General features: G+C 44.8%; 1 protein-coding gene across 1 annotated transcript in view; it reads right to left on the reverse strand.

Moving 5' to 3' along the window:
* LOC141055866 (uncharacterized) overlaps positions 1-27,558 on the reverse strand; it is a 363,279-nt gene that overhangs the window by 136,164 nt on the left and 199,557 nt on the right. The window contains 1 exon segment of the mRNA XM_073552584.1: positions 20,792-20,795. Within this exon segment, the coding sequence (XP_073408685.1) occupies positions 20,792-20,795 (4 nt within the window).

Genomic DNA, 27,558 nt, shown 5'->3' on the forward strand with positions numbered 1-27,558 from the left:
TATATAGATATATATACACACACACAAATGCTTTTTGGCTGATGTTTTGGTCACTTTTGAATGTTGGTAGTGCTTTCACAGTCGTGGCTTAGGTAGTGCAGCTCATCCAGAATAGCACATCAATGCGAGCTCTGTCTGTCAGCGTAGTTTCCAGAGGCGCTACAAGGAGACAGGCTTGTACACCAGGAGATGTGTGGGGGCCGTAGGAGGGAAATAACCCAGCAGCAGGACCACTACCTCAGCCTTTGTGCAAGGAGTGAACAGGAGGAGCACTGCCAGAGCCCTGCAAAATGACCTCCAGCAGGCCACAAATGTGCATGTGTCTGCACAAACGGTTAGAAACTGACTCCATGATGGACTGAGTGCCCGACGTCCACAGATGGGGGTTGTGCTCACAGCCCAACACCGTGCAGGAAGATTGGCATTTGCCAGAGAACACAGTGTTTGGCAGATTTGACATTGACGCCCTGTGCTCTTCACAGATGAGAGCAGGTTCACACTGAGCACTTGGCATAAACATGACAGAGTCTGGAGACACTGCAGAGAATGTTCTGCTGCCTGCAACATACTCCAGCATGACTGGTTGGCAGTGGGTCAGTAATGGTGTGAGGAGGCATTTCTTTGAAGGGCACTACAGCCCTCCATGTGCTAGCCAGAGGTACCTTGGCTGCATTAAGTACCAGGATGAGAGCCTCAGAACCATTTTGAAACCACATGCAGGTGCACTGGGCTCTGGGTTCCTTCTAATGCATGACAATGCTAAACCTCATGTGGCTGAAGTGGACTGGCCTGCCCTTTCCCCAGACCTGAATCCAATCGAGCTCATCTGGGACATCATGACTCGTTCCATGTACAAATGCCACTGTGCACCACAGACTGTCCAGGAGTTGTCTGTTGCTTTAATCCAGGTTTGGGAGAAGATCCCTCAGGAGAACATCCGCTGCCTCATCAGGACCATGCCCAGGCATTGAAAGGAGGTCGTACAGGTATGCGGAGGCCACACGCACTACTGAGCATTATTTCCTTGTCTTGAGGCATTTCCACTGAAGTTGGATCAGTCTTTAATTTGATTTTCCTCTTAGATTTTGATCATTCCAAATCTAGACCTCCATGGAATATTAATTTTGATATACTGTACATTGATCATTTTCATGTTTTATCATTCTCAATGCATTCCACTATGTAATGAATAAAGATTTATAACTGGAATATTTCATTCAGTGACATCTAGGATGTGGTATTTTAGTGTTCCCTTTATTTTTTTTTGAGAAGTGTATATATATATATATATATATACACACACACATACATACATACTAGCTATGAACTCGTTCTACGCCTGGGTGGCGGGCATTTTTATTGGTATATGGTCTCCCATCCTGGTATGTGCTGCACCCCTCATCCCTATCCTGGTATGTATGGTACCCCTTCATCCCTATCGTGGTATGCATGGTCCCCTCACCCCCCAATCCTGGTATGCATGGTCCTCTCACCCCCCAATCCTGGTATGCACGGCCCTCTCATCCCTATTATGGTATGCGTGGCCCCCTCATCCCAATCCTGGTGTGCATGGTCCTCTCACCCCCCAATCCTGGTATGCATGGTCCCCTCACCCCTCAATCCTGGTATGCATGGTCCCTTCAACCCCCAATCCTGGTATGCATGGTCCCCTCACCCCCCAATCCTGGTATGCATGGTCCCCTCACCCCCCAATCCTGGTATGCATGGTCCTCTCACCCCCCCAATCCTGGTATGCACGGCCCTCTCATCCCTATCCTGGTATGCATGGTCCTCTCACCCCCTATCCAGGTATGCACGGCCCTCTCATCCCTATTATGGTATGCGTGGCCCCCTCATCCCAATCCTGGTATACATGGTCCTCTCACCCCCCAATCTTGGTATGCATTGTCCCCTCACCCCCCAATCCTGGCATGCATGGTCCCCTCACCCCCAATCCTGGTATGCATGGTCCCCTCACCCCCAATCCTGGTATGCATGGTCCTCTCGCCCCCCAATCCTGGTATGCATGGCTCTCTCATCCCTATTATGGTATGCGTGGCCCCCTCATCCCTATCCTGGTATGCATGTTCCTCTCACCCCCTATCCTGGTATGCATGGTCCCCTCACCCCCCAATCCTGGTATGTGTGGTCCCCTCACCCCCCCAATCCTGGTATGCATGGTCCCCTCACCCCCCAATCCTGGTATGCATGGTCCCCTCACCCCCCAATCCTGGTATGCATGGTCCCCTCACCCCCTATCCTAATATGCATAATATGCATTGTCCCCTCATCCCCCAATCCTGGTATGCATGGTCGCCTCACCCCCAATCCTGGTATGTATGTCCCTCTCAAACCCCTATCCTAATATGCATGGTCCCCTCACCCCCCAATCCTGGTATGCATGGTCCTCTCACCCTCCTTTCCTGGTATGCATGGTCCCCTCACCCCCCAATCCTGATATGAATGGTCCCCCTCACCTCTATTAAACTGCACACATTAAAAAAAACCATTTATACTCACCGTGTTGTGGTGCCGGACCGGGCGCATGCGCAGTCCTCGCTTTCCGCCGCCATGTTCTTGATGTCAAGTATAGTGTGGCACTACCGCAAGGTGCACAAGTAGGTTACCCAGACCAAAGTGAATAATAAAGTAACTTGGCACTCAACTGAATGATCCTTTACAAAAGAAGTTTTTATTTTATATGCAGTCCTAGAAGACGTTTCGGCCCACAATCGGCCTTCGTCAGTCTGCCGACTGCTAACACGGTATAATGACCAGATATAGAACCAAGAATCTATGTGGATTCCTGTTAGTGCTGTCTCTTTATAGCATAGTAGAAAAAGGAGGCCATATGAGGCCTGTGGATGTGAGGTATGAATGAAGCGGGCTAGGCGCAGTTTCCACCGCTCGTCTGGTAGCTACCAGATGAGCGGTGGAAACTGCGTCTAGCCCGCTTCATTAAAAATGAAATAAAAACTTCTTTTGTAAAGGATCATTCAGTTGAGTGCCAAGTTACTTTATTATTCAACATGTTCTTGATGACACACTGCAGTGTGTCTTCAAGATCATGGCAGCGGAAAGCGAGGACTGCGCAGGCGCCCGGTCCGGCACCACAACACGCCCACTGCAGACATGAATCGATGCCTGCGCAGTCTGCGCTTTCCGCCACCATGTTCTTGAAGACATACTGCAGTGTGTCTTCAAGAAAATGGCGGCGGTAAGCGCGGACTGCTCACGCGCCGATTCATGTCTGCAGTGGGCGTGTTATGGTGACGGACTCGGCGCCTGTGCAGTCCTCGCTTTCAGCCGCCATTTTCTTGAAGACACACTGCAGTGTCTTCTACAAAATGGTGGCAGCAAGCTCGGACTGCGCATGCGCCGATTTCGGCGCCACAACCCGCCCTCTCCTGACGTCACATGAAGGCGCAAGACGCCGCAGCAACAGCAACACCGGCTCGGTAAGGTGTTGCAGAGATGGCGGTATGCGTTCGGTGTTTACGCATACCGCGATCTCTTGGGGTCTGCAACACCTTGGGCTCTGTGGGGGATGTGTCACTCTGTCTGGAACAAGACTGTTCAGTGTGCAGGCACGTCGTGCTTGCGCAGTCTATAGAGGCTTCAGACAGAGTGACGCTTAGCCCGTTATATTATATATATATATGTGTGTGTAGGTATGTGTGTGTGTATTGGCCACACCCACTCCACATAGCAACCAATCACTAAGCATTTTTCATTTCACCAGAGCTTTTTAAAAGAAACTGAGCTGTGATTGGTTGCTATGAGCAACAATTTTCCTTGTAGACAGTTGTGGTAACTGAGGCCTATTATTCTTATATTCTTATCATTTGTATGGTATTATCCTCCTTCTGTAAAGCTGTAAATAACACAAATTATTACCGTGCCGACACAGACCACCCTCTGGCATAGACTGCAGGGGGAGCCCAGGGGGAGACCAGTATCACACAGGACAGTATTAGATACACGGCTCAGCAGACTGTATCACACAGGATAGGATTAGATACACGGCTCAGCAGACAGTATCACACAGGATAAGATTAGATACACAGCCCAGTATCACACAGGATAGGATTAGATACACAGCTCAGCACATAGCATCACACAGGATAGGATTAGACAAACAGGTCAGGAGACAGTATCACACAGGATAGGATTAGATACACGGCTCAGCAGACAGTATCACACAGGATAGGATTAGATACACAGCTCAGCAGACAAAAACACACAGGAGAGGATTAGATACACGGCTCAGCAGACAGTATCACACAGGAGAGGATTAGAAAGAAGGCTCAGCAGTCAGTATCACACAGGATAGGATTAGATACATCACTCAGCACACAGTATCACACAGGATAGGATTATATACACAGCTCAGCAGACAGTATCACACAGGATAGGATTAGATACACAGCTCAGCAGACTGTATCACACAGGATAGGATTAGATACACAGCTCGGCAACAGAATGTGTCAAAGGAGAGAACATTCTGATTCCAAGAATTCCATTCATTCCATCTGATTTGCCTTTTGATTTTAAACTCCTCCAGTTTCCACTTCGATTGGCATTTGCAATGTCCATTAACAATGCTCAGGGACAGTCCTTGAAAGTAGTAGGGATCGATTTGCAATCTCCATGCTTTTCTCATGGTCAACTTTACTTGGCCTGTGCAAAAGTTGAAACTACCAAAAATCTGCTAATCTTTGCGCCGAAAGGAAAAACCAAAAATGTTGTTTATCAAAAGGCTCTTGAATGAGTTGAAAATAAAATACTATCAATACTTGGGTAATCGTTTAGTTAATTTGTGTTGCAAATCTGTAGTGTTGAATATATGATGTGAAATGTTTTTATGTGCAATATAAAAATTAAAATTGATTATAACTAACCACAGTTAGTCACTATGCCCGGGCAACGCCGGGCTCTTCAGCTAGTATATAATAAATATCTAGTTATATCTAATATATAAAACTTAATGAGTGTGTGTTATGTATGTTTGTATGTACTGTATGTATGTCCGAGATTGGCATCTGCACCGTCGCAGCTACAGCCACAAAATTTGGCACAGTCACACGTCTGGACCCCGAGAGCGTCATAGGCTATGTTGAGAGACGAAATTTTAACACCGCACGTTCCAATTCACCAAACAATTTTGCCCCTATTTACATAATGGGGAAAAAGTGTATGTATTGGCATCTGCACCGTCGCAGCTACAGCCACAAAATTTTGCAAAGTCACACGTCTGTGCCCGAAGAACGTCATATGCTATGTTGTGAGGTGAAATTTTAACCCCGCGAGTTCCAATTCACCAAACAATTTTTTCCCCTATCTACATAATGGGGAAAAAGTGTATGTATGTATTGGCATCTGCACCGTCATAGCTACAGCCACAAAATTTGGCACAGTCACACGTCTGGACCCCGAGAGCGTCATAGGCTATGTTGTGAGGCGAAATTTTAACCCCGCGTGTTCCAATTCACCAAACAATTTTGCCCCTATCTACATAATGGGGAAAAAGTGTATGTATGTATTGGCATCTGCACTGTCGTAGCTACAGCCACAAAATTTTGCACAGTCACACGTCTGGACCCTGAGATTGTCTTAGGCTATGTTGTGAGGCTAAATTTTAACCCAGCGTGTTCCAATTCACCAACCAATTTTGCCCCTATCTACATAATGGGGAAAAAGTGAAAGGAAAAGTGTTGGAGGCAAATTGAGTGCTGCCAGATGTGAACAAGGGGGACTTAAAGAATGAGAGCGATGGCGCCAAAGAGTATATACCGTACAGTTGCTAAGGTGGGGCCCTGACATGGGATACTCACCACACACGGGGATATGAACACACACACAAAATGCGCCACACACTACCACGTGCTTCAACACATATACCACCCTCCGCACACATTTCACCACACATATACCAACCTCGCCACATAAAAGTCGAAACACAAAAGTTGACACTCAAAACTCGCCACGCTGTCCCAGAGCTGTTTAAATGATGAAAAGTGAGCTGTGATTGGTTGCTACCAGCAACAGTTTTCTTTGTAGACAGTTGTGGTAACTGAGGCCTATTATTCTTATCATTTCTATGGTGTTATCATCCTTCTGTAAAGCTGGAAATAACGCAATTTATTACCGTGCCAACACAGACCACCCTCTGACACAGACTGCAGGGGGAGCCCAGTATCACACAGGATAGGATTAGATACACGTCTCAGCAGTCAGTATCGCACAGGATAGGATTAGATACACAGCTCAGCAGTCAGTATCACACAGGAGAGGATTAGACACATGGCTCAGCAGGCAGTATCACACAGGATAGGATTAGATACACAGCTCAGCGGTCAGTATCACACAAGAGAGGATTAGACACATGGCTCAGCAGGCAGTATCACACAGGATAGGATTAGATACACAGCTCAGCGGTCAGTATCACACAGGAGAGGAATAGGTACACGGCTCAGCAGACAGTATCACACAGGATAGGATTAGATGCACAGTTTTTATGTGCAAGATAATCATTATAATTTGTTATAACTAACCACAGTTCGTTCGTTATGGGCACGGGACTATGGGATGGAGGATATGTATGATGGGTATATGGGTACGGGACTATGGAATGGAGGATGTGTGATGGGTATATGGGCACGGGACTATGGGATGGAGGATAATCATTATAATTTGTTATAACTAACCACAGTTAGTTGCTATGCCTGGCGAACGCCGGGCTCTTCAGCTACAAATTTGAAAAAACTTGGATATTCTCTGTGCTGCTGTAGCAATAACGATCCAAGCATATAGATGATAAAGGATGGTAATTTATTCTCTATTCTCAATGCGTTTTGAAGTCAGTATGACTTCTTCCTCAGGAGATGCCTAAGACTTATGCATCTGCTGAGGAAGAAGTCATACTGACTTTGAAACACGTAGAGAATAAATTACCATCCTTTATCATCTATATGCTTGGATCGTTATTGCTACAGCAGAGCAGGGAATATCCACGTTTCTTATAATTTGACACTTCAAATCGGTCAGTGAATTGGTCTGTGGATCTACAACGGCTGTCGCCTCCAATGAGTCCTATATGCTCTAATATTGTGGATTAATAGGTGAGTGCAAACCAAGTGTTTTTTTCAAAATTATCACCAGATAAGACCCTATTGGCAATCTTTGCCTCCTATAGTGTTTCTGGGCTCTTCAGCTAGTAAGAAATAATTCTGATATAGAAGCTCAGATATCTTGATGTAGTACAACAATATGTGAGCCCTATTCACAGGAAACTGAGTAACAATGGGTAGAGTATAAAATCCAGAATGGGGCTGTATTCACAAAAAACAGGCATAGGAAATGTGCTTTTCTTTTTGAGGATACATCTATTGTGATCACCTCCTCTCACATTGGGTTTAACCACCTCAAAGACAAAAAAGGAGACATCTTCGGTTTCACCTTAATGTACATTGTTCATGCGTCTCGCTAATGGGTTGTACCGACCATGGCGAATATCCCCCAAATGCTGCCCCACCCTCCTCCTAAACTCCTTCATCATCTTACCTACATAATCTAGAGGGCAGGTGCTTGTGGCCGTATATACAAGTCCTGCGGTTTTACAGTTGGAACAATCCCTCTGGAAAAAGGTTTTACCCATGGAGGAACTCAAGAAAGATTTACATGGTCTCATCCAATTATGTGTACAACATTCTCCACATCTAAAGAAACCGCAGATTCTTCTATCTCGCCAAGTCCCCACTAAACGGTAACTAATTGACCAACCTTTTCTGAAAGTTATTGTGGGAGTAGATCCCAGAGCACCCCTCAGGTTTGGGTCGACCACAAGTACATCCCAGTGTTTTCTGTGGATATTAAAGATACAGTCACACTGATTGTTATAACTTCCTATTACTCGTGATAAAGCATTTTTTTATTGGTCTACTGGTTAGGTATTGAGGAGTGTTTGTCTCTCCCATTTGTCTGCAAACGATGGTGCGGAATCCAAAATATTTGGTGGGTACCCTTTTTCCCTGCATCTGGTGTTCATGTATATTGCCTGTGAATTAAAATCTGTGACATTAGAACAGTTTCTTCTCAACTGTAAAATTTGGCCCTTGGGAATTCCTTTTTTTTATTTTTTTTTTTTTTAAGAGGGAAGGGGATGCTGGTTATCCCACTTCTATAGGCTATTAGTGCTTGTAGGTTTATAGTAGATGGGTGTTCTTTCTTGATTAGTATATCCAGGAAAGACAACTGGTTATAATTAAACTCCAATGTAAATCTAAGGCCCACTCTATTGATGTTGAGCTCCCTGACAAAGTCAAGAAACTGTTCGCTTGTCCTTGACCAGATGTTAAAAATGTTGTCAATAAATCTATACCATACCCCAATATATGGATGCCACCATTTATGATCATCCCTGAAAATTGTGGTTCCCTCCCAGCAGCCCAGGAATAGGTTAGTATACAAGGGGGCACAGGGGTTCCCCATCGTAGTACCTCGGAGCTGGAGGAAGTACTTCCTGTCAAAAAGAAAGAAGTTATGCGTAAGAGTGAATTTTAGAAGATACTCCATGAAGTCATTGTGTCTGCTCAAATTTAAGGAATGTGTTATTCTCCGATACCATCCTGATTCGGTATACTACTGTACAAAGCCTCAAAATATATTAAAACCTGCTCACCTACATGGATATATACATGTAGAGGATCAGGCAAAGGTAAAACAACTTTCCTGAGGGAATATTCCAACTATAAAACCTCAGGACTTATTCCAACTGCAGGACCTCAGAAGGTACTGTGGAAATACTATACTGCGGGGGGGGGGGATGGCGGTACTTTGGGTACATCATACTGTGTAGCGGTACTGTGGGAACATTATACTGTGTGTAGGGGATGAAGGTACTGTGGCAACATTAAACAAAGTGTGTGGGGAAATGGCGGCACTGTGGGAACATTATACTGTGTGGGTGATGGCGGTATTGTGGGAACATTATACTGTGTGTAGGGGTGTGGTGCTAATAAAAATATGGATATCTTATAGCCTACATATTGTAATATATTGTTTATATGCTTTGATATAGTGTGGTCATTAGACCAAGGGTGGAAAGTATTGCAAATATGAAATATGGTTGTTTGAATCCAAACACTATATTTCATATTACTATGGTGTAATATCATTAATGCTGAACTTTGATACTGAGACACAAAGCGTTTGCTCTGTGTCAATACCGTAAGACAAGGAATTGTTCTGTGGTCTTTGAAGCTCTGTGTTTCAAAGATTCCTTATCCTGATTTGCACACAAGGTGATATTTGCTTTGACTGAATACTTTCTCTTTACTATACCCTGCCAATTGGGGGGTGGTTGATGGGAAGGAGCTTTCCAACTAATTCTGTGTGGTGTATTAGGACAATAGGAATAACAACTGAATAGATAATGAAAATTTATCCTGCTTGAACAAGGAAATCTTGTGCTCAATTATAGTATGATTCTCGATTGACAAGAGAGACCAAAATGTTATGGTCTCATGTAACATATGGTCATGCATGACATCAATAATCGAGGACCTATTGTGATACACATCTGACATGTATGCGTGTGTGCCTGGGTTATGATAGGTATCCAGTTTTTAGAATAGGTGATTATGGAAGTCATGCTGCCCATATGTTACCATCTTAGAGCGTTATGCTATGAGCATGAAGAGTTAACTTTGTAATAAGCAACATATGTTGAACTTTGAACAGTGATAGACAACTTTGACAAGTTGACCAGAGGCAAACAGAGCCTGGGTTATAAACAGTAGCAAAACAACCCTGATGCATTGTGCTATTGTTAAGAGACATGCTAATGGCAAACGAATCTCTGGTTGGTGCAAACACACTAAGATTGTAGTAGTCTATAACAAACAGACCTTGAAGTCTTGTGCAGATTCAAGATTCTGATACAGACTAAACATACTGCACAGTTGTAATGTGGGAGTGTTGTGTATAAAAAGGTGTACCCGGTTCAGCGAGGGAAGGGACATTCCCAGAAGGTATCGTGGGTGCACGGTTTCTGTGATGAAAAGACCAGAGTTTTTCCTTCTCATTGACACTGTGGTCCCTCCAGTGGAGAAGTGATGTTTCAAAACTACTTGGTAATGTATGGATACTTATTTCTCTATGTACTATAATTATTCAATTAATTAACAAAACGGTAATATTATATCTGCCATTCCATTAATTTGGTGTTTTATCATTTAAATTAATCATTGTATAATAAAATTCTGTCATATCCAAGTGGTGCCTTCTTTAAAGCCGTATCCGAACCGTTATTGCTGAACAGTTGGCAATACAAGGGGATGTCGGTAATGTGGGAACATTATACTGTGTGGGGAGGATGATGGTACTGTGGAAACATCATGCAATGTGTGGGGGAATGACGGTACTGTAGGAACATTATATTATGTGTGGTGGGGATGTTGGCACTGTGGGAACATTATACTGTGTGGGGAGATGGTGGTACTATGTGAACATTATACAGTGTGTGGGGGGATGGCAGTACTGTGGAAACATTATACTGTGTGAAGGGAGATAACAGTACTGTGGGAACATCATATTGTGTGTGGGGGGATGACGGTACTGTGGGAACATTATACTGTGTGTGGGGGAGATGTTGGCACTGTGGGAACATTATACTGTGTTGGGAGATGGCGGTACTGTGGGAACATTATACAGTATGTGGGGGGATGACGGTACTGTGGGAACATTGTATTCTGTGGAGGGATGGCAGTACTGGGAAACATTATAATGTGTTGTGGGATGGTGGTACTGTGGGAGCATTATACTGTGTGTGGGGGACATGGTACTGTTGGAAGATTATACTGTGGGGGGATGGCTGTACTGGGGGAACATTACACTGTGTGTGGGGGTCAGCTGAGTTTGGGATCCAGTGTCTCTCCCCTTCCCCCCTGGTATGTTTTACTAATGTTTTTGTGTCCTTGTAACTTCATCTTTTATTATCTGGCCGTCCAGTTGGGGATTTTACCCCTTATTGCTTTCTAACTGGTCCGCTTGTTACATTTATTGTTACAATTTTTGACACTTATTCATCTACACTACCAGGCGTTTACTTATGACAATGGGTAGAGTGAGCATTTTGACACTGTATATCCCTTAGCTCTGCTTTTTCTTGTGTCACCCTTTGTTTGCCATGGTTTGTGCTATTTTTACCTGTGCTATTTAATAAAGATTTGCGATCTTATACCATACTTTGGACATCTATGCACTGATTTCCTTTTGTAGTTTCTTATTGATTACAGTGTGTCCTACACTAATTTTCCATGGGCTGATTGTAATGGTTTCCTTTTTCATCTGTATCCACACGTAATATATGATGTCATATTGTTTCAGCCTTGTGGTCTGTCATTTTTGTTTATCACTGTGTGTGGGGATGGCAGTAATGTAGGAACATTCTATTGTGTGGGGGGATGACAGTACTTTGGGAACATTATACTGTGTGTGGGGGCAATGGCAGTACTGTGGGAGTAGGGGTAGTAGTCCGGTGGCTCTGACGGGATGACGTGGGATATTAGGGGTAGTAGCTCGGTGGCTCTGACGGGATGACGCGGGATATTAGGGGTAGTAGTCCGGTGGCTCTGACGGAATGATGTGGGATATTAGGGGTAGTAGTCCGGTGGCTCTGGCTGATGGGATGATGTGTGATGATGGGGGAGTAGTTTGGAGAGGGTTTGAGGCTATGCGGAGCGGGCGGGGCTCTACACTCTGCTTTATATATAGATATTATCATTATAATTTGTTATAATTAACCGTAGTTAGTTACTATGCCCGGGCAGCGCCGGGCTCCTCAGCTAGTAAAGAATAACGGGCCCTCCAGCACCTACCTCCACCCGCAGAGCCGCACTCCACATATATGGCTGCTCTGTGCGCACAGGACCTGTGATGAGGTCACAGGGGGAGGAGTCAGGGGTCACATGATCAGGGGCCTCAGCTATGCAGGACTCTGCTGTGCTGGTTGTCATGGTGCTGGATGAGGGGAATTATGAGTGGGGACAGGAGGGGTTTACAGGGGATGTAGCAGAGCCGTGTGTGTACGAGGTGTACGGAACGGAGCCGTGTGTGTGCGAGGTGTACGGAGCAGAGCCGTGTGTGTACGAGATGTACAGAGCGGAGCCGTGTGTGTGTACGAGGTGTACGGAACGGAGCCGTGTGTGTACGAGATGTACAGAGCGGAGCCGTGTGTGTGTACGGGGTGTACGGAACGGAGCCGTGTGTGTACGGGGTGTAAAGAGCATTGCCGTGTGTGTACGGAGCAGAGCAGTGTGTGTACGGGGTGTACGGAACGGAGCCGTGGGTGTACGGGGTGTAAAGAGCATTGCCGTGTGTGTACGGAGCAGAGCAGTGTGTGTACGAGGTGTACGGAGCGGAGCCGCGTGTGTACGAGGTGTACGGAGCGGAGCCGTGTGTGTACGAGGTGTACGGAGCGGAGCCGTGTGTGTACGAGGTGTATGGAGCAGAGGCACGTGTGTATGAGGTGTACGGAGCGGGGCCGCGTGTGTACGAGGTGTACGAAGCAGAGCCGCGTGTGTACGAGGTGTACGGAGCGGAGCCGTGTGTGTACGAGGTGTATGGAGCAGAGCCACGTGTGTATGAGGTGTACGGAGCGGGGCCGCGTGTGTACGAGGTGTACGAAGCAGAGCCGCGTGTGTACGAGGTGTACGGAGCAGAGCCGTGTGTGTACGAGGTGTACGGAGCAGAGCCGTGTGTGTTCGAGGTGTACGGAGCGGAGCCGTGTGTGTACGAGGTGTACGGAGCGGAGCCGCGTGTGTTCGAGGTGTACAAAGCCGTGCCGCATGTGTACGAAGTGTGCAGAGCGGAGCTGTGAGTGTACGAGGTGGATGGAGAGGAGCCGTTTGCATATGAGCTGGACAGGGCAGAGCCATTTGTGTACGAAGTGTACGGAGCCGAGCCGCTTGTGTACGGAGTGGAGCTGTGCGTGTATGAGATGCACGGGGCAGAGCCGTGTGTGTACAAGGTGTACGGAGCCGAGCCGTTGCGTGTGTGAGGTGTACAGAGTGGAGCTGTGAGTGTACGAGGTGCACAGAGTCGTGTGTAGTGTGTACGACGTGTATGGAGCGGAGCCGTGTGCGTATGAGGTGGACAAGGTGGAGCCGTTTGTGTACGGAGCCGAGTCGCTTGTGTACGAGGTGTGCGGAGCAGGGCCGTGTGTGTATGGAGCTGTGCCGTGTGTATATGAGATGTACGGAGCAGAGCCATGTGTGTACGTGGTATACGGAGCGGAGTCGTGTGTGTACGAGGTGTACGGAGCGGAACCGTGTGCTTATGAGGTGGACAGGGAGGAGCAGTTTGTGTATGAGGTGTACGGAGCCGAGCCGTGCGTGTACGAGGTGTATGGAGCGGATCTGTGCGTGCACGAGGTGCATGGAGCAGAGCCGTGTGTGTGTAGATGTACAGAGCGGGTCCGCGTGTGTTTGAGGTGGACAGGGCAGAGCCGTGCGCATGCTTGGTGCGCGGAGCCACGCGCGTGCCTGGCGCATGGATCGGTGCTGTGTGTGTGAGCTGTCGCCATTTTGCTGAAGAAAAAACAATTTAGATCCTTTGAAATGATGGCCACACCTGAGCAGTAGCAGGCCCCTGCATGATAAATGTTTTTTCTTTTTTTCAAAACAATATTACATTCAGTATGTAAATTAGGTGAAGGATCAGTGCCCTGTCCTAAGCCTATAAGGATGAATATGTAAGCAGAGCATCACATAGGCCCATCCCACAGGCCACCCCAAAGCAGGAGAAGCTCATTAACTCAAAACTTTAAATAAAGATTTAGCAATAACCACAAGACGGATTTCATCCCCAGGTATCATAGTGATAGGGAGAAGGTTAAATTAACCCTTCACGGTTCATCCAGTGATTTCCAAATTAATCCACAGGGCGTTGCTAGCAACTCAAATGACCACACGGAGACAGGGGTCTCTGTACGCGAGGATCAAGACAGGTCACTAGTCCCCTTTATTTTAGTCACTTCTTTTATAATATTTTGCTTAATTATGCAAAGTTCTCAACTACCAATAGCATCATTTCACTTTATAAGCCAATATTGCAAGAAAACCGGAAACTGCATATATGTCCGTATTTACATAGCATAGAAAGTAGTATAATGGCATAGTCTTCAAAGTATTACACCCCCGGGTCCCTTATCTTGCACCTGATGAGGAACAGTCTGGTTTCATGACAGCCTGAACTTTTCATCCCAATTGCAAAAAATTTATCTTAAAGCAACAAAAATGGAGAAACGAAACCTTCAGAGAATGGAGAAAATGAAACTTGAGCTTTGATTTTAGTTTTAACCCTTCACAATCCCACCTAGATAGATTTTTTAACACATATGCAGCATCAGAGGTGCTATCCCAAGCTAACAGCTTGAGGGGTACTGGTCTTCACATGACTGATGCCGTGTTACCAGTCATGGCTGTCGCGGCGCACCCATCCCCCCTGTATACTGCAATTCACAAATAACAATTTTTGATGACAGTGGTGGAGATCTTTTGAAGGTAGCCATGTGCTTGGCTTCAACATCTTCATCAAGTAGCCTTTTGAGATCGGTGCAGAGAAGAGCATGGGCAACGACGCCTTTGGTATCATCAATAGCTGTCTTAGTGCAGAATTTCCTAATACATACAGAAATACACCAAAAAACAAGTTTTAGTATCACATATACATCAAGGATACAGGCAGCAATGTGCAACAAGCTTTGTAAGATCCCAGCTATCCAGCCCCCAATTCCCTTAAACCAATTGGCTGGATTGAGAAAGGAGAAAGTGTCTGACCACCAACTGTCCTTATTATGATCATTGTCTTTATTGTATTGATCTCTGAGTCTTTGAATATCTTCTAACTTTAACTTTTAACTTCTACCAATAATAATATGGAAAATGCGAAAAACCAAAACATTATGCCCCCTTATTTGCTATTGGCTTGTTGGGTGATGAGGAGAACTTGATGGGGACCGTCATACAAGGGTTCTAGTCCATGCTTTCTGACATGTCTTTTCACGACTACCAAATCACCAGGCTTCAGGTTATGACAGGTATAGGTTTCTGCTGAATCTGGAAGAGAAGAAGAAACTAGAGCATGGGTGTTAGCAAGATTTTTACGACGCTGAATAACAGATTGAACAGCACGGTCAGTTTCTTCTGATAACTGCTGAGGCTGGAAATTTGCAATTGGGGGCCTAGTACCAAACAATATCTCATATGGGGACAGGCCATGTTTTGCAATAGGGGTAGTATGGATGTGGTATAGTACAATGGGTAAGAGCTCTGGCCATGGAGCCATAGTTTCCTGCATCATTTTGGTCAATTGTCCCTTCAGTGTGCCGTTCAGCCTCTCAACTTTCCCACTGGATTGTGGGTGGTACGGAGTATGTAGGGCTACAGTGGATCCAAGCATTGTCAGAACTTCTTGGTACACATGAGAAGAAAAGGCCGGACCTTGATCACTTTCAACAGCTTCTGGAACCCCATATCTGCATATGACTTCCATCACCAGTTTCTTCGCTGTGGTTTTTGCGGTGATGTTGGTAACAGGGAATGCTTCCAGCCAACTGGAGAACATGTCAACAACCAAACGGTATTCATACCTTCCAGACTTAGGCAGCGTGATATGGTCCACCTGGAGCCTTTGGAAAGGATAGTCGGGCTTAGCAAGATGCTTCGGGGGTAAACGTTGAAGTTGACCGGGATTACAAGTCTGACAGATATTACAGGCACGGTTGAGCGCTGTCAAAACTGTGGAAATTCCCGGGGCTCAGTAGAATTTTGGCACCAGTGCGAGGGCCTGATTCTTTCCTCGATGCGTAGGTCCATGTGCCCATGTGGCAATAGCAGGGTACATCCGCTTAGGGAGACACGAGTTGGTCCTTTTTCCAGAGACCATTATCCATTCGTGCCCCATCAGTCTTCCATTGCTTCACCTCTTCCTTTGGAGACATTCTCTGCATCGTCATTAAGCGGTCTCACGGGGTCCGACAGAAATCTTCAGTCTGTTGTAGGTCATCAGGTTCTTGTAGGGTCAATGCTTCTTGTAACTGTTTACGCTGAGAGCGTGTGGTCACCATAGTTGGTATGGTTGGTTCAATGGGTAAGAGAGCAGCGGCTTTTGCTTGCATATCCACAAATGCATTGCCAACAGTGTGTGGACTGTTCCTAGGACCGTGCGCCTTAACTTTGATAATGGCCACCTGAATAGGTAATTTGATCGAGTCCATGAGGGTTTTAACAGCTTCAGCATTTTTCACTGGGGTTCCGGCAGTAGTAATAAACCCTCGATTGGCCCATAGAGCCCCCAAATCGTGAGCAATACCAAATGCATACCGTGAGTCCGTGTATATATTAGCCCGTCTGTTCTTGGCCAAAGTACATGCAGTAGACAGAGCCTGGAGTTCTGCTTCTTGTGCTGACTGTGAGGGCGGGAGTGCAGCTGCGTGCACTACAGTGTCCTCTGTGGTAACAGCATATCCCGTGTGGAATCTACCAAACTCATCAGCATATCTTGAACCATCCGTGTATAACACCAGATCGGGATTTGGGAGTGGATTCTCATTGGCATTTGATGGAGTAGCTGTTTCTTCAGTCAGAAGTTGGGAACAATCATATTGGAGGTAATCCTCATCACTGCCATCTTTCCTTATAATTCATTATATCATCTTTCAAGGCATTGTAAAGGGGTTGCATTGTGCGGGATGCATCCGGTATCCACTGACAACATTAAGTGCATAGTCCAAGAAAACGCTGGAGTTCAGTTTCATCTTTTGGGAAAGAAAGGGAGCTGATAGCTATTTTTCTTTCTTTTGCGAGGTGTCTGACACCCTGAAGGAGACAGTGACCCAAGAATATCACTTGACCAAGGCAGAACTGAAGTCTCGAGGCCGAAACCCGACAATTCAGTGCTGCCAGATGCTTGAGGAGGCTAACAGTGGCAGCAATGGCAAAAGACACTCGCTCATATTTTTTTGCAAACTGGTTGGGACTGTTTTGGACCCCTTGTGGCAGAACTGTGGAAAAGACATGCAAAATACAGATTTCTTCACTGTCTTCATCTACATAGGGGTTATGTATTGTAAGAACCATCTGACCATCACTTTGAAATTGTATTCCAGAGCGGAACTGTGATAATAAATCTGCCCCCAGTAAATTTACTGGAAATGTGGGAGAGATTACATACTGAGCAGTAACCTCGGGGAAGGGTCCCACAGGGATAGGTTTAGTAAGAGTATGTTTATTGGGTTTGCCATCTACTCCGATTAAAACAGCGGGGGTTTGACAATCTCACTGAAAGTGTCTGAGACGGCCACAGCGCCAGCATCGCAGGCAAGGATTGGCAGGGAGGGGCTGGGATTACTGGAGCAGCTGCTGGCTGCAAGCTTGCTTTTTTTTTTTTCCTCTCTCTAATTTAATTTCTTCTGGAAACTTTTTTTTCTTTCCTACTTTAATGCATTGTCCGGAGTCGGCACATTACTCTCGATTTGCTGCCATTTGCCAGTAGAAAGCCATGGGGGAAGTCTCTGGATCGGGTAATTGATTGCAAAAAGTGCCTATTTGGGATGGGGTGAAGGGAGTATACTCATAACCACTAACAATATTAGGTATAGCGGAGACTAAGGCTGGCGGCGGATGATAATAGGTACCGTCAGCATTTAACAAAGGAAAGGTGGGGGCTGCTACTCCCGGTCTCCTTGTACAATTGTCATCTAGCAGGGAGACCTCTTCTTTCAAATCATCACTTTTAACTATTTGTCTGCCAGACACATTAATCTCAATCTCAGTTCCTTCTTAATCAATCACTTTCTCACACCACAGTCACTTACTTGAACCACAAAACATCCAGTCCCTGTCATAATAGTCAATTTTTCTTCTTCTACATAGCAATAAAAGCAATCAGAATTCACTTGCTCTTCAATTTCCACATAACCTTCATTATACAATTCATGTGCCAAGCCACGGAATTCCTCAGCGCTTTTAAGTAATCCATCATCAGTCAACCTCCCTTTATTCTTTTTAACTCCTTCATCCCATAGCGTAGGCTGTAGCCTCCCGCCCTTAGGAAATCCCAGAATCAAAAATATTTTTTCTGCATTCCTGACAGATTTCTTTCCTTGTCTTTGAATCATAAGACTAACAGTAACCGATCCTTCACACAATTCCAAACTTATCTTCTTCTACAGGGGAAGAGTCCTGAGGAGATCATTTGCATATTCCCAGTGCCTTCTGGGATAAGTGAAGAGTCTCCGCGAGCTCAGCGATCACTGGGTTTTGGCCGTTGCAGCTAAAAAGAGGAAATCGGAAAACCAGGGGAAGAGTCCTGAGGAGATCATTTGCATATTCCCAGTGCCTTGGCTCATCTTTCATCGTGTATAAGAAATCTCAATATGGAAGAGGCCAGGAGCCATTTGGTGAGCTGCATTTCTTGCTACATGTTCACAAACGTCACATGCCACAAATGCAAGATTGTGTCCCTGTTGGAGGAAAAGTTGCAAAATCTCGAAGAGAGGTTAGCTACGTTGAAGATCATTAAGGAAGGTGAAGAGTTCTTAGACAGAGCAGAATTATCTCTTCATGTTACGGAAAGAGTAGAAATTCAAAGTGCACATGAAGAAACAGAGGAATGGAAACATGTGACCCAGAGAAGCAGGAGGATCAGGAGGCAGTCAGCACCCATACTTTTCAGTAATCAGTACCAGGCTCTCATGCAGGAAAACGATGAAGAAATACATCAGGATAAGACTTTGCCCACAAACAGCAACCTTGTACGCCTTCAGAGTCCTCCTGGATGGAGAAAGAAAAATGTTGTGAAGAAGAAACGGAGAGTGGTCATGGGGGATTCCCTGTTGAGAGGAACAGAGGCCGCTATCTGCAGACCGGATATAACTTCAAGAGAAATGTGCTGTCTTTGAGGTGCAAAAATTAAAGATGCGTCTGACAGGATATCAGGACTCTTCAGACCTACAGACGACTACCCATTCCTGCTACTACATGTGGGGACAAATGACATCGCAAGAAACGACCTGGAAACCATCTGCAGAGACTTTGAAAACTTAGGCAAGAAAGTGAAAGAACTGGGAGCGCAGGTGGTCTTCTCTTCCATCCTCCCAGTGGATGGCCATGGAACAAGGAGGTGGAATAAGATTCTGCAGGTGAACAACTGGCTACGTCGATGGTGCCGTCAGCAACGATCTGGATTTCTGGATCACGGAGTGAATTACCTTTACGATCGACTACTTGCTAGAGATGGGGTGCACCTTACGAAGACTGGAAAACATGTATTTGGAAGTCGCCTTGCTACACTTATATGGAGAGCTTTAAACTAGAACAACATGGGAAAGGAAGCAAAAGACCAGAAAAAGCCATACACCTGACAAATGCTATTGAGAACTCTGCTATTAGAAGTGGAAAGGAAGAACAAAGACAAAAGAATCTAATTAATACAAATATTGGAGAAAGAGAAACCAATCACAAACTAAAATGTTTCTATACTAATGCACAAAGCATGGGCAACACACAAGGAGAATTGGAACTACTAACACAGGAAATGAAATATAATGTAATTGGAATCACTGAAACTTGGTGGGACAATACACATGATTGGAATACAAGACTAGAAGGATACAACTTATTTGCAAGAAACAGACTTGATAAACGAGGAGGTGGTGTCGCATTGTATGTTAGAAACGCGTATATCTGCACAGAGATTGAAGCTTCAGAGACTGGGAGTTCTGTGGAAACTGTTTGGGTAAGAATACAAGGACAGAACAATGGAAAGGACACCATTGTAGGCATTTACTGCAGGCCGCCTGTGCAAGCTGAAGATATGGATGAACTCTTTATGCATCAAATGGCCAAGTTCTCCAAAAAATATGACATAGTTGTCATGGGAGATTTCAACTATCCAGACATTTGTTGGGAATCTCTCTCAGGAAAAACTAACAGGTCAAGGAAATTTTTATCCTCTCTTGCTGACTACTTTATCTTCCAAAAGGTAGGGGAGAAAACAAGGGGAACTGCTACCTTGGATCTAATCCTTATAAACAGGGAGGAAATGGTTGCGGAGGTAAAAGTGGCTGGGACCCTAGGAGGTAGCGACCATGCTATTTTAGAATTTTGGATAACTAGAGGAGGAAGACCTGTGAAGACACAGACGTCAAGGTTAGATTTCAGAAAGTAAGATTTTAAGGGATTAAGGAAGAGAATTGGAGGGATCCAATGGCTTGATATCCTTAAAGACAAAAATGTCCAGGAAGGATGGGAAATTTTGAAAAATGAAATTCTCAAAGCGCAATTGTTAACAATTCCGAAAAGAGGGAATAGGAAGCATTTAAGGAAACCAGGATGGATGAACACAGAACTTAAGCACATGCTAAAAAGGAAATAAAAAATGTTTATAAAATGGAAAAAGGGAGGCATATCTAAAGAAGAATGTAATGCTGTCTGCAGAACCTGCAGGGCACAAATCAGATTATCTAAAGCTGACAATGAATTGAGGCTTGCAAGAGATGTCAAAAGCAATAATAATGGATTTTGGGGATATGTCAAAAGTAAAAGAACAGTCAAAGATGCTATAGGATTTTTACAGGATGAAAATGATGAAATGGTAAGACAGGATGTTGAGAAGGCTGAATGTTATGAATGAGTCACCGAGGAGGAAAAAACAAAAAAAGCAAGCTAAGCCCAGAAAACCGGAGAGGTTGGTAACTAGCAGATTGCAGACCCCTGATCCTATACACACAACTAGCAGTAGCCGTGGAGCGTGTCTACGGTGGTCCTAGATGCCTCGTCACGGCCGGAGAACTAAATAAGTCTAAAAAAAGAAAGGGAAAATCTAAACTGCCCCAGAGCAGACCCCAAAGCAATAGACAGCCCCCAACATGTATTGTCGGTGAAACAAGATGAAAACACAAACACAGATAGAAAGTTAGGCTGAGCAAACGATGGGGCCCTCACTAACTAGAAAGGACAGGAAAGAAAAGCTGCTGTCTGCAATCACGCAAAAAACCTGCCAAAAAATGTCCAACACGTCAGATAGAAAAAAGCCCTGAAGTCGCTAGACTTCAATTCCCTATATCAGCACTCAGGTATATTCTGAAGACAGAGCAAAACAGATCAACTGATCAGAGACAAAATGGGGATTCAGCCCAGTCCCAGCCAGGGCTGGCTGAACACAAAAACTAAGCAAACCAGACAAAAACTCATATGAACAATAGCAGAGAAAACTTAGCTTTAAGCAGGCAGGAACCAAACTGGAAACCAGAAGCCAGTCAGGAGAAATCACCATCAAGAAACTAGGGAGTCAGCTGCCTTAAATCCAATTAGAAATTCCTGATGTCCAATCACAGTCCTCTACCTCAGGTGGCCGGTCTCTGCCATTTAGATCAGCTTCATTACCTCCCTTCACCAACAGAGGGAGTCCAGATAGAGAACTCACTACTCCTCTGTCAGCACAACCAGCTCCATAACTCTCTCCAGAAGCCAGAGGCAAACCCGAAAATGAGCTCACAACAGCCGAACTTTTAAATTCCTCTTTTGCATCTGTTTTCTCTCAGAAAGGAAATGTAACAACTGTTCTTCACTGTCTTATTAAGGGAATAGAAGAATCCAGGATATCTATAAACAGAAAGATAGTGAGGAAACACTTAGCTAACCTAAATGAATTCAAGTCTCCAGGTCCAGATGAATTACACCCCAGAGTACTGAAGGAGATAGCAGAAGAAATTTTTGAACCCCTCTCCATAATCTTTGAAAATTCTTGGAGAACAGGATGAAGTCCCAGAAGACTGGAGAAGAGCAAATGTTTTTCCTATCTTCAAAAAGGGGAAGAAGGTGGACCCAGGCAACTATAGGCCGGTGAGTCTGACTTCTATACCAGGAAAGATCTTTGAACAAATTATTAAAGTTGAATGATCCCAGCAAAGAGCAAACAGATGAACGGCATACTAGGGCACACAAATCACCACATTACCAGACGGAGCTATTTATCTGAAGTATTGCGGCATATGATTCAGTCAAAAAATGGAGGTGCTTGCATGAAAAAACATGAATATTTCAATGTGAAGCGAAAAAAGAAGAAATATGCAGCACTCACCGATATAGCTGAAAAACTGTGCGTCTTTATTTCACATAAATTCCATGAAATGTGTGGACATGCAGGACGTTAGAGGAATGCTAGGGGAGGGAGGTGCCGGACAACGGCCGTTTCGCGATTACTCGCTTCTACGGGTCCAGTACCTTGTGGCCGTATCAGTCTCTGTTCTACAGGGTCAACCCCCTCTGGGAAGCCCAAAATTCAACGCGGTACTCAGTGAAAGGAGGAGGGCGTCTCAGACTATTCCTCCGGACACCTCTGGTTATATATACATATATTCCTGAGTTACGTATCCTACCCAATCTTCGATCACCTCACCACGCCCGATACTAACAGTGATCAGGATTTCAGGATATTTTGACTATAAAGAGAGTCACAATCACTGGTCAATCCGGGGTGTCCATCCCTCATGAGGTACGGTTCGAGCACTGGGCCACCAACGGGACTGCACCTCTATATGATTCCACCCAAGAATTACCCCACCATCGGGGACAAACCTCAGATCCTCTTTGCAGAAACACGCACAGGAAAACCACACCAAAACGGTCAGTCTGAACAGTATAACTGCCAACTTACCGTGGTTGTCGTGGGGGATGATCAGTCCCAATTTTCCAGCACCTGTGTCCGGTCCGAGGGTCCTTTGTCTTGTTGTCCTCCAGGGGCAGAGGAGTCCCTGTTCGGGGTCCCCACGTTGGGCAGCCAGCTGATAGGGAGAATTAAATTAACCCTTCACGGTTGATCCAGTGATTTCCAAATTAATCTACAGGGCGTTGCTAGCAACTCAAATGACCACACGGACACGGGGGTCTCTGTTCGGGAGGATCAAGACAGACCACTAGTCCCCTTTATTTTAGTCACTTCTTTTATAATATTTTGCTTATTATGCAAAGTTCCCAACTGCCAATAGCATCATTTCACTTTATAAGCCAAAAATATTGCAAGAAAACCAGAAACTGCATATATGTCCGTATTTACATAGCATAGAAAGTAGTATAATGGCATATTCTTCAGAGTATTACACCCCCGGGTCCCTTATCTTGCACCTGATGAGGAACAATCTGGTTTCATGACAGCCTGAACTTTTCATCCCAATTACAAAAAATTTATCTTAAAGCAACAGAAATGGAGAAACGAAACCTTCAGAGAACGGAGAAAATGAAACGAGCTTTGATTTTAGTTTTAACCCTTCACAATAGTAATCAGTATAAGGGCACTGACCTGACACTGTCTGTAGGTTACTGCGCATAATCCTGCTGACAGGTACATGTTCACTTTAATAACCAGGCCACATTTTACAATTCTGACCAGTGTCATTTTTTGTGGTAATAACTCTGAAATGCTTCAACGCATCACGCTGATTCTGAAAATGTTTTTTCGTGACATATTGTACTTCATGTTAGTGGTGAAATTTCTTCAATAAGACTTGCATTTATTTATGACTAGCTGAAGAGCCCGGCGCTGCCCGGGCAAAGTAACTAACTGTGGTTAGTTATAACAAATTATAATTATCCTCCATCCCATAGTCCCGTGCCCATATACAGAGAGTCATGTCACTCAAAATAGTTAATAAATAACATTTCTCACATGTCTACTTTACATCAGCACAATTTTTAAAACATAATATTTTTGTTAGGAAGTTATAAGGGTTAAAAGTTGACCAGCGATTTCTCATTTTTCCAACAAAATTTACAAAACAATTTTTTTTAGGGACCACCTCACATTTGAAGTGACTTTGAGGGGTTAATTTGGAAATCACTGGATCAACCATGAAGGGTTAATTTAATCCTCTCCCTATCAACTGGCTGCCCAATGTGGGGACCCCGAACACGGACGCCTCTGCCCCGGAGGCTGAAAGGCACACTGAAGGGACAATTGACCAAAATGATGCAGGAGTCTACGGCTCCCTGGCCCGAGCTCTTACCCATTGTACTTTAGCACATCCGTACTACCCCTATTGCAAAAACATGACCTGTCCCCATATGAGATATTGTTTGGTACTAGGCCCCCAATTGCAAATTTCCAGCCTTAGCAGTTATCAGAAGAAACTGACCGTGCTGTTCAATATGTTATTCAGCTTCGTAAAAATCTTGTAACACCCATGCTCTAGTTTCTTCTCTTCCAGATTCAGCAGAAACCGATACCTGTCATAACCTGAAGCCTGGTGATTTGGTAGTCGTGAAAAGGCATGTCAGAAAGCACGGACTAGAACCCTTGTATGACGGTCCCCATCAAGTTCTCCTCATCACCCAACAAGCCAATAGCAAATAAGGGGGCATAATGTTTTGGTTTTTCACATTTTCCATATTATTATTGGTAGAAGTTAAAAGTTAAAGTTAGAAGATATTCAAAGACTCAGAGATCAATACAATAAAGACAATGATCATAATAAGGACAGTTGGTGGTCTGACACTTTCTCCTTTCTCAATCCAGCCAATTGGTTTAAGGGAATTGGGGGCTGGATAGCTGGGATCTTACAAAGCTTGTTACACATTGCTGCCTCTATCCCTGATGTATATGTGCTACTAAAACTTGTTTTTTGGTGTATTTCTGTATGTATTAGGAAATTCTGCACTAAGACAGTTAATAATGATACCAAAGGCGTCGTTGCCCATGCTCTTCTCTGCACCGATCTCAAAAGGCTACTTGATGAAGACGTTGAAGCCAAGCGCATGGCTACCTTCATAAGATCTCCACCACTGTCATCAAAAATTGTTATTTGTGAATTGCAGTACACAGGGGGACGGGTGCGCCGCGACAGCCATGACTGGTAACACGGCATCAGTCATGTGAAGACCAGTACCCCTCAAGATGCTAGCTTGGGATAGCACCTCTGATGCTGCATATGTGTTAAAAAAAAATTATCTAGGGGGGATTGTGAAGGGTTAAAACTAAAATCACTGCTTCCGCATACTTCTGCATGCATCCTGCGTACCTATCTTTAACACTGGGAACGCAGGACATGAGGATGTATGCGGATGAGTCATTTTGACGTGCCTGCCGACCGCACGGGAACGCAACAAGTTGCGTTTTGTGCGGACGGCGGGCGTGTCAAAACAACGCATCCGCATACATCCGCATGTCCTGCGTTCCCAATGTTAAAGATAGGTACGCAGGATGCATGCAGAAGTATGCGGAAGTAGGCGGGGCTTAACGGAAGAAGTGCGCAGCCCTCCGCAGAGCCCCCGAACGCTAATGTGAATGTAGCGTAACACCTACACATGTCATTTCTATTCTGAATTCTATTCCAGTACGTGTCACACGGACGGCATACAGATGTCACACTTTATGTCATCTACATGTGCATATGTACGTGATGTATTGACATCCGTGTTACAGTAAAAAAGGGACATATCTACATGTGGGTCACACGGACACGGACTTCGTGCGAACACACGCACATGTGCACAGCCCCATAAAATTTAATAAGCGAGAGTATATCCAGTAGTTAGAGTGATCAATGAGTGGAACAGGCTGCCACGAGAAGTGGTGAGTTCTCCTTCAATGGAAGTCTTCAAACAGAGGCTGGACAGACATCTGACTGGGATGATTTAGCGAATCCTGCTTTGAGCAGGGGGTTGGACCAGATGGCCCAGGAGGTCCCTTCCAACTCTACGATTCTATGATTCAGTACCTGTGAACACTGTCACCACATATCCTGGAAACACTGACCTGTGCAGGGACCTAATGTGTATGGTGCCTAAGAATGGAGATTTTTCAGTCACTTTAAAAATTATTTCACCTGATGATAGCATTTCATTGATTGTTGGGTGTTCGGTGGCCTATTTAAAAAAAAAAGTTGATAATTGGGAAACAAGTGTTCCTAGGAATGTTTGTTGGAGCTTGTGTAAATGTGCTCTTAGAGGGTACAAAACACTTGCCATGTCCCAAGTGCCTGCATCCCATCCTACACCATTGTGTGCATGCCTAAAAAGAGTTATCTAACACAACCGACATGCTGCACCACTTGGTAAACCAAGTGGTATAAAGATCTGCAATGTGTCCACCTGGGGTCAGAGACATGACTCCGTGTTCGGACTGTGACATGGGAAAGGAGCATGTGTGCATTATATACATCTCATATCCAAGCATATGATGACAGAGTTATACAGCGGAGAGTTGTTCAGAGGTGATTTAATGAGCACAATGGAAGTGGAATACTGAGAATGACTAAGAATGGAGAAGGGGCTATCTGACCACTACAGTGGGGATGGTGACTATAGGCAGCTGCTGTCACATGGGTCTTCTTGTGATCCCTCCCACAATCGCTCCTATTCACTATAACATGAAGGAGACACAAGCGAACCAGAGAACATATAAAAAAGTGTTTATTATTCAAGTTATTCACAATAAACATTTTTAATGAGCATTTATACCTGTTCAGAAACTTTTAGCAACAAAGTGTGTGTCATGGCACAACCCCTATAAGTAAGTGACCAAAAGGGGTACAATTGCCTTCTCCCCTCTTGGCCTCATGCCTCCCTCTATCCCAGTGATAGTCCAATATATTATTACAGTCCCCTATTATATTATAGGGGATTTGCGAGAAGCCGGCAATAATATGAGCATGGATAAAAATGTAAAAGCATTCAAAAGTATCTCATTGAGATAAATTTCCAAGGTTGAGTGAAGCAAAGTTAAAGGAAAGAGTCTTTATTGGACCTCAGATTCGTAATTCAAAAGAAGATAACTATGAAGAGTTGGTGGAAATCTCAAAACATCTAAGGCTCTTATCTGTAACATGTCCTTAAAGGGAACCTGTTAGCAGGATTGTGCACACTAATTTATAGACAGGTCGGCGCCACCTGCACAATAGCAGCTATCGGCATTCTGATAGCTGCTACTGTGCAGGTGCCGCCATCTTGCTAGAGAAAAAAAAAAAATTGTCTTCACCAAGATGGCGCTGATAGCGCCTACACAGTAGCAGCTATCGGTGATCTGACAGATGTTAATGCACAGGCGCCGGCTACAGAAAAAAAATTATTTCCTCCGAGATGGCGCAACTGGTGCCTGCGCAGTAGCATCTATCGGATCGCCGACAGCGGCTACTTTGCAGGGGTGGCCGGTACAATTTTCAAACTGATTTTTTTTGTTGAAGAATTTATGGATAACACCAAAGAAAATAATTACATACACATAGATGCGATCATGCTGGAACCCCGGCGACACCGCCGGTGCCTGCCTGCTGCAGGTGATTTTTCCCCCAGGTATATGTTTCATTATGTAAAATAGGGGGCAGGTCAATGAGGAATCAGTGACCTGTCAGAAGCCATACAGATGAATACCTAATCAGAGCACCACATGAAGACCTCCCCACAGGCCCACCCTGGAGCACGAGCATACCATTAACTCAAAACTGAAAACAAAGTTTAAACAACAACTACAATAGGAATTTCATCAAACCAAGGTGTCATT

Source organism: Dendrobates tinctorius, unplaced genomic scaffold (genome assembly GCF_039654945.1).
Source record: "Dendrobates tinctorius isolate UK_male_01 unplaced genomic scaffold, ASM3965494v1 ptg000192l, whole genome shotgun sequence".
In the NCBI taxonomy this organism is placed as follows: domain Eukaryota; kingdom Metazoa; phylum Chordata; class Amphibia; order Anura; family Dendrobatidae; genus Dendrobates; species Dendrobates tinctorius.